Source organism: Xiphophorus hellerii, chromosome 11, assembly GCF_003331165.1.
Source record: "Xiphophorus hellerii strain 12219 chromosome 11, Xiphophorus_hellerii-4.1, whole genome shotgun sequence".
NCBI classification, from domain to species: domain Eukaryota; kingdom Metazoa; phylum Chordata; class Actinopteri; order Cyprinodontiformes; family Poeciliidae; genus Xiphophorus; species Xiphophorus hellerii.
The window spans coordinates 24357591-24370683 of record NC_045682.1 but is presented as its reverse complement, the minus strand read 5'-3'; the positions used below and the strand labels follow the sequence as shown (position 1 = coordinate 24370683).

At 36.1% G+C, this 13093-nt stretch overlaps 1 protein-coding gene across 2 annotated transcripts; it reads right to left on the bottom strand.

Moving 5' to 3' along the window:
- Positions 1 to 7: 7 nt before the first annotated feature.
- Positions 8 to 12834, bottom strand: LOC116728867 (LIM domain kinase 1-like). Of its 2 annotated transcripts, XM_032577187.1 has the most exons (15): positions 12543 to 12834; positions 8842 to 8980; positions 6907 to 7016; positions 6659 to 6829; positions 6264 to 6369; positions 5613 to 5881; positions 4714 to 4903; positions 4547 to 4633; positions 4300 to 4431; positions 4150 to 4209; positions 3514 to 3579; positions 2816 to 3002; positions 2666 to 2721; positions 1801 to 1958; positions 8 to 1635 (listed from the first exon to the last, which is right to left on the bottom strand). In XM_032577187.1, the coding sequence occupies exons 1-15, from the start codon at positions 12584 to 12586 to the stop codon at positions 1146 to 1148; spliced, it is 2265 nt and encodes a 754-aa protein (XP_032433078.1). In that variant the 5' UTR covers positions 12587 to 12834; the 3' UTR covers positions 8 to 1145. The 2 variants fall into 2 exon arrangements, with proteins under 2 accessions (XP_032433078.1, XP_032433079.1); XM_032577188.1 differs by lacking the exons at positions 8842 to 8980; positions 12543 to 12834 and having other exon boundaries at positions 6659 to 6810; positions 6907 to 7017.
- Positions 12835 to 13093: the final 259 nt, after the last annotated feature.

Sequence of the window (13093 nt, the reverse complement as noted above, 5' to 3'; positions counted from 1 at the left end):
TTGGTAATTTGGTTTTGACAATATCTACAAATGCTTTATTTTGAGGTAGAGATGCAGCCAACAGTTTTTTGTTTTTACAGGTCTGACCTGGTGATTTTATGTTTATTTGTACTCAAAATAGTGTGTTAATTGATTTGTTTTTAAACCAAAAGTTATGAGAGGCATTAGTTTAAAAAATAACCATATTGAGTATTTTAAAACAGTTGAGTCATGACATAAACACTGATTAGTTTTTAGCAATTTGCAGCAGCGTTATTTTTAAAGCATCTTTTTTGAATCACCCTACTCAGTGACTTTACTTGTTAATTTAGGAGGCCTTAATATTCTGGAAGAGATTACCATGATTGATATCTCACCACAGGATATAAATAATAACACCTGATGGTTTTGTTTGAATTTGCAGAAACAAAGGGACATGTGGACAAATGCCTGGACCAGATGACTATGATTAACCTTAAAGCATAAATCAGGTATTTTCTTTTCAGTCACTTTTCCGTACTCTGTCTTAATACAGTAATACAGACTTATACATCAGAAGGTGTGCATATTTTTGAATATTATCTACAGTTTAATAGCATTAGTAGTTATTTCATAGCTCAGTGTATGGAACAAGACATAAGACAATCTAAAAACATAATTAAACATACCTTAAAGAATAAAATAACATATTTCACAGCTTCTGGACCAATTAGAAATTGGAGCCATTTGACAATTTGAGCTTATGACAGACATGCTCTTGCTTATCAAGTAGTAAACAGTCCTTGCAATACAGAAATGTTAAATTGTGTGCTTGAGGTAATTTATATTCTGTGGAACTATAACACAGTCTATCAAAAGAGAACATCCATCCATGCAATTTCAGAAATTTCAGGATGTTTTTTCAGTATACCTTTTGTTGTAAAAAATACTGAATTAAATTCCTGTTGAACTAGGCTTTAGCTTTGCTTCTTAAATACTGGTTTATAGACTGTTATTTAATTAATATCAAGCTGCACACCTCTTCAAAAACCTGCAGTTGCACATTTTGTGCATCTAATTCATAGTAATCGGTTAAAATACGTTTCTCTATTTGGTGCCAAGGTACCAATGTCCTCAAAAAAATGTGTTTATTCCCCAACACTGAACGCAGTTATGTTGAGTACGATTCAGAGAAACGAGCTATCCTCCGTAGACCTTTCCCACAGCACTCTACAAGTTCTTCTAGTCCTGTTTGGTCGGCCCACCAGTGTCGGCTCAATCTGCGGTTTGGCTTGTTCTTTAACGTTGCTGTCCTCTTGAGACTCACACTCGCTCTTCCCCGGGTCTGAGCTTTTAGACTCACAGCAGGGCTGGTTTGTGTGTTGTGATTTAGTCCTCAGATTGTGGCCATGTGCATGTTGCTCACCATTCACGTCTTTGTCGGTTTTGCTACTTTGGCCTTGATAGTGATTAGGCTCTGTGTGGCCATTTGCTTCGTCTGAACAAAGCTTAGGGTTCAGATTGTCTTGATGATCAGGAGTTTCATTCTGGTTTTGGTGGTTGTGAATCTTCCAGAAGGCTTGACAGAGTTGCTCCAACTCGGAAAGCAAAGGCAGGCTGATGTCCAGGTTCATTAGCAGGTTGTCCAGCCACTCCTCCAGCTTTGAAAAAGAGGGTCTGAAAAGCAAAGACATTCATGTTTTATTCTTTATTTGGCTATTTTTCACAAAAACATCTAAGCATCTCCATTTTTTTGCAAAAATGTAACCATTTTCTTAGCATAAATACCTAAAAAAATAGTTTTTATTTCAAATAGCTTCAATTATTTTCGCACAATCGTACCGTTTATCAGCGTCGATGTCACAGCACAGAACAGCCAATGGCAGGAAAACAGATGGACACAGTGGAGAGTGATACTGCTGGAGGAAACTTTCTACATTTAGTCCAAAGTCGTTAGTTCGGGGAAGGTAGTCCGGATCAGCACTCACTCTGCCAATTATCTGATGACACAAAGAGGAATCGATAAGCAACTGTTTTAAAGTGTAACTTTAAGCTTAAACACTTTTTGGCTTGTGAAAACTCAGTGAAGTGGGAAATATAAAGTGCTCCAGAATTTGGTGGTAAACAGGCCTCAAGAAATGTGAATTTTGTGTCTCTAAATATCAGTGACTTTATTCTAGACAATCGTTAATACAGCAGCATTGCATACGATTGTGTATTATGTATAAAAAATATTTTTTCCTTTATGTTATATTCACATTTCTTGTATATACTTGTGATATACTTCATTAATATTTAAAGTATATCACTCTGCGTAATGAATGCAGATATGAGTGTCACTTTAAATTAGATTTTCATATTCTAATTTATCAGTAATTTATCAGTAATGTCGATAGATATTAATTTAAAATTGTATTTTAATTGTACCATTCTTTTCCTAAACATCTTGTTTTTAGCAACCTTGTGGTAGTAACATCCTACTACCACAAGGCGGCAGCAGTGCACCAATTTGTTTGGCTTATCTCTTAAACTTGTTTTGCAATTTTAACTTGTATGTGTTGGAAAAAATATTTTAAACAATTACTTTAAATGAGTAAGTTCATATATATTTTTTAGGAATTTCCTTCCCATCATGAGATAAAATAACAGAAATGTACTTTACATTAGCTACCTTACGTCTTTTGTGTTATTACCAAAATGTTCCTACCTCACAAGTCATAATCCCAAAGGAAAATATGTCCACACGTTCGTCATAGGTTTTTCCTAAGAGTCAAAGAAAAAAATAATGAGCTGCAGGGTTTTCGTTTCAGTTTAGACCATGAAGGTCCGTCATTCATGAGTTTGTTATCACACTCACCATGGATCATCTCAGGGGCCATCCAGTAGGGGTTCCCAACCACAGTATACCGTTTTCTCCGGTCAGGTTTGCGCAGCTCTGACAGTGGCCCCTTCACGCTCCGCTCCAGAGATGAAGTTTTGGTCCGACTCCGTTCATCCATCACCAGCCTGGCAAGTCCAAAGTCTGCCACCACCACAGACTGGTCCTATAGCGAAGAGAAATGAAAAGCTTCAGGATTTTTACTAGAAACAGAAAACCTGCTAATCCTGGTGCAGTTAAACAATGTTTAAAGTTGATAGGAAACTTGAAAATATCACTATGTATTTATGTGTTATTGAATGGCATTATAAACAAAACCTAAACACCAACTATAAAGTTTTAAAAAAGACAAACATAGAAATAATACAATAAATATAAATTCAGTTTTTTACTTTCAAGAAACTTTTTGTCCAAAATTTTATCTGTGACTTGTCACTTTATTCGCTGCAGTTGTCACTATAGAAAGTCTTTTACTAAATGGTATTTTCTATCAAAAACATACGTATGTATTACTTGTACTTTAAAATTATGTTTGTGACTTAATGTGCTAAATATTGAGTTTGGATTGAAAATAGAACATTTTTATAAATAATATAGTACGGTCCTGTTAAAAAATGTATATATATAAAGTATATATATATAACTTTTTCATGCATTTAATAAAGCTCATAGCTCACCTCTCTGACCAGGCAGTTGTAAGAGTTTAGATCTCTGTGGATCACGTTCATGGAGTGCAGATATGCCTGTAAAGGAGAAATATTAAATTCGCCATTTCATGTTTTACTATGCCTTGAAAAAGTAATTATATCCTTTGATGTTTTTCTTTCATATTTTAAACTACAAACCCCAGTTTATTTTTTATGGTATTAGTGATATTTAATGTTGTAGACCAATACAAAATAGTGAATAATAGTGAACCAGGAGGAAAAAGACACATCAGTAAAGTTAAAGTCTGAAAAGTGACGTGTATTTTTCATATTTTGATTCTCTAAATCAGTACCTCCATTTCAACTTCAAGTTTTTTTTAGTTTTGTGTCTGCTCGGTTGCACATGTAGAGATTCTTTTTGCAAAATGACTTAAGCTCACTCACATTAGACACATAATGTCTGAACATTAAATTACAGATTCTCAACTGGACTTCCTTTATGTCTGGAAGATGAAAACCATGTATCATTTATCTTCCATTTAAAAGTGATGCACTACTGTGTGTTGGTCCGTTGCATAACATCCTAATGAAATGTGTTAAAGTTGGTGGAAAACGTGGCTCATACTTTAAGTAAGTGCTGTAACCTTAATGATCAGAAACACTCACCATTCCAGCGGCTATATCTTTAGCATATCCAACTCTTAGATTCCAGGGGAAATCTTCATCCTAAAACAGCCAAATTATGACCAACTCATTGTGATTCTCAGCTCTGACACTGAATATTTGGGATACATTTAAAATAAAGTTGTAACTCACCATTTTTGCAATGGTTTCTCGAAGAGTTCCGCCTTGGATATATTCAGAGACAAAATGTATTCGCTTGTCTTTGTAAAACAATCCAATAAACTTGAGAACATTGGGATGGTCAAGGCAGCGCATCACCTTTACCTGTGTAAAATTTTGAGAGAGGTTGTGACACTGAGATGAACAATATTTGGCTTAGATTGTAAATATTAGACATGACACAATTATTAAAAACTCTTGTGGCATTGCTACTACTTACTTCCTTTAAAAATGTCTTCTGTGTTTCTTCGTCAAATCGTATTAGCTCTTTCATCACCATTACCTCCCCTGTCTCCTGATGCGTTACCTTAATATAAAGATTTTTGATATGAAGTTTCGCAATGAAGGTCAGAAAATTGAGGGAGAGAGGCAATGTATGGATATTACCTTCACAGCTTGACCGAAGCAACCTTTGCCTAGAACCTCTCCATGGATAAGGTCTGACGGTCTGAAGATGCGGTGTGTCCGCTCCCCAGGGTCGACTCGAAGAGACTCTGAGCGAACCATGTCTCTCTTTTGAGAGAGAAACGACAATGCTCCAGGAGACAGGGGATATTTATCTATGCTGTAACTTCGTCTGGAAAAGAGAAAACAACTTAGGTTACACGTGTCAAACTCGAGGCCCGGGGGCCCATGAAGTTTCATGTGGCCCAGAGGGACATGTAAATATGACCTTGAAAATAACTATTGTATGCTTAAATAATATTTTATGAATTAAATGAAAGCAGCTTTCAACGTAAGAGAATTAACTCCACCAAAGAAAATTCTGAATTTTTTCTCAGAATTATTCTGACTTTAATCTTATAAGATCAAAAATAAGAAGTCCTGGGAAAAAAGTCAGAATTCTGAGAAAAAATTGAGAATTCTGGGAAAAAAGTCAGAATTTGAAAAAAAAAAAAAATTCTTAGAATACTGACCGACTTTTATTCTCAAAATTCTGAGAATAAAAATGAAAATTTCTGAGAAAAAGTAAGAATTCTTAGAATACTGACTTGACCTCACAAGACTAAGACTATTTTTCAGTGGCCATGATCTTGTTCCATAGTTTTCTTATGTATTCTGCCAAATTACATCAATGTAATGATTTTTGGTGTTATTTAACTTTAAGAAGGACTCATCGAGTACAGAAACGGCTACTTATTCATATTTTAGAGTATTATTAATGAGTTTCATCAGTACATTTTACCACAACTGGACATTCATAACCTTGATATGGCCCAAAATAAAAATGAGTTTGACACCCCTGACTTGGGCAGTAATCATAAGCCAGAGTTGTCATCACTTACAGAATATGCCTGGTTCGTAACCCGGTGCTTCCTTGGTGCTGAGGCGGTGAGAGGCTCGTCTGTTGTTCTTGTCGTTCCTCTGGTGTACTTGGCTCTTCTTCCAGACTTGGGAGGTTATGGATAGAAGTAAGTTTGTCGTGGACATGAGGGTCAGGACAGCTGATGTTATTTGGGGGGCTGTCTGGTTGAAGAAGGTCATGAGGTGACTGTGGATTATGTTCAATGATGAGCTGGAGAGGTCTGCTTGTGTCGTGAATTACACAGTTTATCTAGAGAAAAGTTGGTGAAGAGTTGGTGTTTAGGTCGCCTTTTTTATTTTTTAACTGTTCACTGAAACACACCAAATTCCACATCATATCTACATGTTAAGGTTTTCAAAGTCAAGCTAGCATAACTGAGCTATTTCCCTCGCAATTTTTTTTCTTACTTAAAACTTTCCTGACCTTGTTATCTAGGGTTGACAACTGGGTGCAATCCATTTTTCTTTTATATATCATTCACACATTTAACATTTTGCACGTTTTGTTGATAACTTCAGTCAAAACCAATCGTAGTCACTGTCAGCTAGCAGCTTTTTGCTAGTCAGCATAACATGGGGTAACATATTGCGCATGTAATGTCATCCTGCAAGGTGTCCATAAGCATTGGTACCTCATCTGGGGAAATGTTGTGGACCGGGATGCCATTGACCTCCAAAACTTGATCACCAGCTTGGACAGAAGACAGCAGATCAGGGCTGAGGACTCCTGGGTCTAAACTGAAGGAGAGTTACAACGGTGAATGGGTGGTGCAGTAATTCATAAGACTATTGAGTATGCGCAATTATTAAACAACTGAGTATTTTGAGCTGTTTTGCAAATAATGGACAAAGATTTTTGTGTCTAGAGGTTCCAAGGTTCTAAAACTTGGACTCAACAAATATTTAAAAGCTGTCACAATGTTTATTATGGGTCTGTAGAGCTAGTTGAAGAAGAAAAGGGTTGGATTTTGTTTGGTAAAACTCTTTTCTTAATTTCTAATGATAATTTAAACCCACCAAGACTTACTTTGTAACAGTAATTAGAAGTTTTTTGTCTTGGCTGAAGTCAGCAGAAATTGTCAGGCCTCGACATCCAGCTGCAGTGGGAGGAAGAAACACCAGCGCCACCATGTGGGGTCTCTGCGTAAGAGATGTTGATCTCACAGCTGGCACAACACCCTGACAAAAGCAGTGGCCACTGAAGAGATAAACAAAAGTACTTTAAATTTGTATAATATGAATTCTTTATATATACTGGTATATGAATTTTCTCACCAGTAAAGCCGTGAGCGTTCAACTAGCATATAAGTGTCTCCATCTCCTATGACCATTTCACAGCTCATGCATGTAAAACACTCAGGATGGTACTTTTGCTCTCCTGCAACCTGAAAAGAAAGCAAACATATTTTTTTAGGGTACAAGTACAACCACAAACTTTTGTTTTGTGGTTGACCAACACAAAATAGCAAACCAGGAAACTGACATTGAGATAGTGGCTCTTATAGGTACCTTGGTGAAAGGATCAGAGTAAACTCTACCAGCTGAGTTCAGGAAGCACTGTGATGATAATATTACTACTAAACTTTGCATCGATTTTATCAGTTGAATATCTTTTTTTCATCTTTGCTTCCACCACTTGGGCAATGTTATTTGTGTCTGGTATGAGCATCTGCTGCAATGAGGCTGTAAATATTACATTAGCACTTAAAATGAAAGTTTGTAAGACTTGGAATATATCAGACAACAATTATCACGTTATATCCTGCATGCTGAGGCTGTAATTCAGTCCAATGTTTCAGGTGTGTTAGGCCAGAGACGCATCTGAAAATTGCATCAACGACTCTTGATGAGATTTAGATCAGAGCATATTCATTCAAAGTCTTGTACCTACATCCAACTTAAAAGACGTGGCAAAAACAAATTGATGTTGATAGATGCTCCCCGCTCTGTCTCACTTAGCTTGAGCTTTTTTGTAAAGATGAGACAACAATTTCAGTCTATAAAAGTGCAAAGTCTGAATAAAAAATGTAGAGACTGCTGTTGTAATTGTATTAAAATAAGGTTTAAGACACAAGTGTCAAACTCGAGGCCCAGGGGCCATATCTGGCCCACCATGAGGTTTTATGTGGCCCAGAGGGACATGTAAATAGAACCTTGAAAATATCCATTCTATGCTATATTAAAATAATATTTGATCAATTAAATGAAGGCAGTTTTTAACGGAAGAGAATTAGGACCACAGGGGGAAAAAAATGTATCTTTTCTCAGAATTTACCAGAATTATTCTGACTATAATCTTTTAAAATCAAAAGTCGGAATTCGGGGGGGGGGGGGGGGGGGGGGGGGTTCTGAAGGGGGAAAATAAAAAATCTGAGAAACAAAGTCAAAATTCTGAGAAAGAAAATTAAAAATCTTGTGAAGAAAAAGTCCAAATTTGAAAATTCTCAGAATTCTGACTTTTGACCTCACAAGATTAAAAAAAAAGTTGAATTGTGAAGTTGGACATAATGTGTGCCTAAACTTTTAGATTTATATTTGCAAAAGAAAATATGAAAACCATTTTTTCTCTACTCTTTGTAACTTTGTACTGTTTAAAAAACAAATAAAACAAACTTAGTAAAATAATTATTTGTAACGTTACAAAACGACAATGCAGTGTTGCTTAAGGGAGAATGCAATTTTTCCCCCCATGTATTCTTTTGGTTTCATTTTTTGTTTATTCCCTTTGGAACATGAAGGATGTTTTTTTAAGGAGTTCCTCTGAAATTGTTTGGAAGAAAAGGATTTACGTCCAACAGGGCAGGAAACCTTTGAAGTTATTAATAGTTGAAAGCGTTCTGATTTGTGGTATTCTTCGTTTTTCTCACACATTTGCCTCTTAATGTTCCATAATGTTGGATTTTCAGTGGTATTTTTTGGAACAATTGATGCCTTATGGATCAATAATCTGGTTATTTCTATCAAACATGAAATATTTCTGATTAGCTGAAGTGAACAATAGAAAAACAACTTTTACTTATCATAGCTGAATAGGATCATTGTGAGTAAAATTTAGGTTTTTCGATTACGGAGAGTAATTCAGAGGGCTTAAACTAGTCAGAAAATGTCCAAACAATGAAGTGTTTGTTTTCTATCAAGAACTAATAATTATAAATTCGACAGTCCTGGTTTTTCGCTGTGATGCATCACTAATCCAGGAACAAATGTTACCATAACCAGTCCTGTGGAAACGGTCTCCTTGCAGCCGTGGCAGTGCTCTCCAAAGCGAGACCAGTAGTGCTTCTTGCAGTAGAGTTGTCCTCCTCTTTCGTAGTACCAGTTAGACAGGATGCACTCACAATCATAACACCTTTATTAATGAGGACAACAAGAAGCAAAGCAAGCATTTAGAAAGGGTGCCATATTGACACTGAAGAAAATTTGACCGGTAAGATCAGAAGTGTCAAACTCAAAGTTTTGGAGGTTTTTTGGCTATTAATGCAATTAATTGCATTTTATTTTTAATTCTTTACAATCAAAAGTCCCCAGCTGTTGCATCATGTTTCTGGTATTCCTGCAAATTTGATGCGCAGGTGACAGAAATTGTTGATTTAATTTAATTTATTAAGATTTTACTGGCTGAAGTGACCTGTATTTGCAAGAGGTCAGACAGGAAAGTGAGTAATAAGAGAGAGGAGGAAGACATGGGACAAAGGTCATCATGCCGGGATTCAAAAATCAACTATCACTGTTGTTTGCAGGCGTCGCTTGTGCGTCAGATTTACAGGAACACCAGAAACACAATACAAAGGTTCCAGCTTGGGACTTTTGGATGTAAACAAAATGAAAATAACTTCATTAATCTCCCCAAAAAATAACAAAAACGTTAGTTCTCTGTGGTGATATCCCTAACCATAGGTCAACACACAGTGGTAGTCCTGTCTTTGATAAGCTCAGACTGTTAAGTTAGCGTAGTGCTAACAGCCTAGCTTTTTAGATAAAATAATACATTGAGATTTATTCAAATGTGTGGGATTAGTCTCTTTTCATGAGTGAGATAAGATAAATTACTGGCTCCAGTAAAGAAAAATAACTCAAAGCATTTGTACTTGGATGCATGCAGTATTAATTCAGAATAAAAGCACAATCATCAAAAACTTACTTTTTCTAAATTAATCTAGCTCAGTTAGAGTTTTTAGAGACTTTTCAACCACAAATTCTAAGTAACTTACTAAGTAGGATGAAAACTGATTTAAGACAACTTACTATTTTCAATTAAATACCATGTTTGCATTTACAGTGCTCTTGGGCAAAAACAACTCAATGACATTCTTTGCTTTAAAAACTGAAACTCATCCTGACTTCCTGACTTGAATAGACTGATTAAAAAAACTGTTTCCTTATCTCATCAACATTACAACCAGAATGGGAGGCGACTTCCTGCATGGAGCAGTGCTCCACGTTTCTGCTCTCTCAACTTTTAACAGTAAATGGCAGACTGTTCTTACAATAGGAAGGGGAAGGATTATTCTTTAGAAGAAAGGGAGGAAGGAATCAGCTTCTCTGTGTCCTTTCAAACATTAAATAGCATTTCTCTAAAACCAGGTGTACAATTTTATTAATTTATAGAGGAATGAAGAAATGCAGTGGTGTGAAAAGTCCAAATTTAATTTGTTTTTGCTTTTTTGTAACTTATATAATAAGTTTGAACATCAGGCATAAATAAAAGGGTGGTTTTCCTCTTGTGTGTGTGTTTTTAAGAGAAACCAGCTACCCAAACCAATGTGGAAATGATTACGATGGTTACCTATCTTTGTTTTAGGTCATTTTCATAAACTTTGGCAAGACTTGGTCACGAAAAGAATCAAATGTAGAATCAAATAAAACTCCTCTAACAGCATGATGTAGGCTCAAATATCTGAAAAAGCAACACGTCATTAAGCAATCAATTAATTGTTGAAGACAATGACAATAAATCTTATCTTATCTTATCTTATAGTTCATCTAGGAAGCCACAAAACGACCGAGGTTGACATCGAAAGCACCAAAGGTCTTGTTTGCCTCAATTAAGGTCAATAAGAAAGGGACTGGGCAAAACTTGCATCCAGAGATGCAATTGTTTTGAAAACGCTTTAAGTAACACAATAGTATGTGAATGTGCAGGAACACATTCTCAAAGATCGACAATCTTTAAAATCTAATGAACATTTAGCACTGGAACTGGAAGACATTTTAAATGTTCAAAGTAAATAAATAAAACAGAAACAACAAAAGGGTAGTGGAAACCAAAGCACCAGATCAGTTTTTCACTAAAAAGAGAGAGAAAAGAGGAAAACAATAAATAAAGCAAAAGGAAATTATGAGTTTATTTTTAATTTATCATGTGATTAATTGATTTATTGCTTATTGCAATAGTCCTAAATGGAATTGTGATTTATTCTCTCTACCCCAAATAGAGGAATATCCACATCTACCTTAAGCAAATCCACTCCAGATTTAAGCAGATCCAACCTCCAATTCCTCAAATACTAACAAATGAAGGTTCTGGAGTGATTTTGTCAAAGTCCCGACTCAAATCCAGTTGAGATGCTTCTACTGTGGCTGAATTAAAACAAGTCTACCAAGAAAATGGAGCCAAAAGTGACGAAAAAGTCTCACTGGAAAATCGTTTGTTGGCACCATTAAAGGTTGCACAAATGATTAGGTTACATTTTCCCATACGGCTGGATTGAATTGAATGACTTTTTTTCTCCCTTAGTAATTGACATCATAATTTGAAAACTGGGTTTTATTTTTACTTTGTATATTTTTATTTGATGCTGAAATGCATTTGAAACATTTGCAACAGAAAAGCAAGCAGAAGAAGTCAGTACAAGGGCAAATACTTTTGTGTTATAAATGCAGTTTGTATATTTTACCCAAACTGTTGAGAGTGCTGAAACTTTGTGTAGTCTTTAAAATCATGAGTCATTGTTGCAGTCTGTGTTGCAACTACGCTGTTCCTTTTTTCATTTTACTCCAGGGAATGTATTGCTGAAATTGTGAGGCATTTGGTGTCACAAAGTTCAAATATCCGCTTGAATCAAAGGAAGAGTTTGTCCTTTATTAGACCTGCTTCTCGTTCGTCATAAAGGAACTAATGAGATAATAAAAGCTTGACAAAAGGTGGTGATTTATTATTTTTTTGTCCTTTTGTTGTTTTTATCATGCAATGGATGGGAAACCTTCCAGCTCCACATCTGCACTTCCTCTCGAACATCTGGTTGGGAAAAAACCCTGGAATAAGCCCAGATATATTTCCAAATACTTCATCCCTTTTGCTTTTTCTTCTCACCACTTCAACTCATATTTTGAGCCTTCTGTTACCATTGTTTTTGTTTCAATACATTAAATAAATGTTTTATGATGTTAGGACATTAACATGCTAAATGTTAAGAGTTTAGCCGACATATTCTCCTGCTTAGCTTCCTCATTGTTTTGTCTGTGCTAACCAACTTCACTTCCTTAAAAAAATTATATTTGTAAAGTACAAGGCAAGAAACTTTTTATTTCTGATCTTTTTAGATTTTGTTTTATTTAAGGATTAATATATGTCAACATCCTGCTTGTTTGTGGAAAGCTTATTCGACTGATCTCAAGAAGAATGTTGAGATGTAAAACAAAGTTGCTTGATTGATCATAAGCTACTAGCTTTGCATCCTGTTTTCAGTGTTTCGTAAACTACTCATCTAAAAGCTGATGTGTAAGCACAAGCAGGATTAAAGCACACTTTACTTCTGTTAGTCTTGACAGAGTTCAGTTTGAGGAAGTATACATGCAGAAATTTATCTGCACTTGTACTTTTCCTCTCATCCTCTTACTCTTTTTCCTCATCTTTCTCTCACTCTACGCTGCATTTTAATGTCTCGTAGATTAAAAATCGCAGTGCTTACCGTCCTTTTATTCCCCTCCGAAACCTTTGGTCCCGTCGTGACATTCTGCTCTGCTAAGTGACCGACACACAGCAGTCACACACAACCCACCCAGTTGAGTAAGAGCGTTTCTAGCAGCATGAGTTTCAGAGCGAATCAGACGCTCACTCTGCCGTGACAGTAGCAGGCGTTGCCCTTTACTTTTCTGCCGCCTTTCTCCATGTGTAAAGGCTTCCTGTGCATATGTTCCCTTCTCTGTGGGTGGTTTGTTGTTAGTGTGAGAAAAAAAACGGCCCTCTGAAATCAGCTGGCTGCTGGAAAAAAAGGCCTAGCCCAGTTATAGAAGCTGCACTCCGCCCTCCCTTTCCTGCCCTTTCCAGTACGTAGACCTCTGCAAGATACAGTTACACTTATCTGCAGACTCCTCAAAATGTAGTAGAGCTAAATTCAGAATAAAATCTGATCCCCTGATGAGGGTTTATTGCTTTTCACAGAAGTGGTGTGTCACAGAGTCTATGTTTTGAAATCCAGCTTGTTCCCATTAGCGCAGGCATAATCTCTTTATGAATGCT

Bases quoted from the DNA above. Each gene is read 5' to 3' on its own strand.
- LOC116728867 (XM_032577187.1), bottom strand. From the start codon at position 12,586: ATGTCACGACGGGACCAAAGGTTTCGGAGGGGAATAAAAGGACG. The intron at 7,017-8,841 runs GTAACATTTGTT...CTTTCTTTTCAG, and splicing joins TTTCCACAGGACTGGTTATG to GTTGCAGGAGAGCAAAAGTA. The intron at 4,432-4,546 runs GTAAGTAGTAGC...AATTTTACACAG, and splicing joins AGAAGACATTTTTAAAGGAA to GTAAAGGTGATGCGCTGCCT.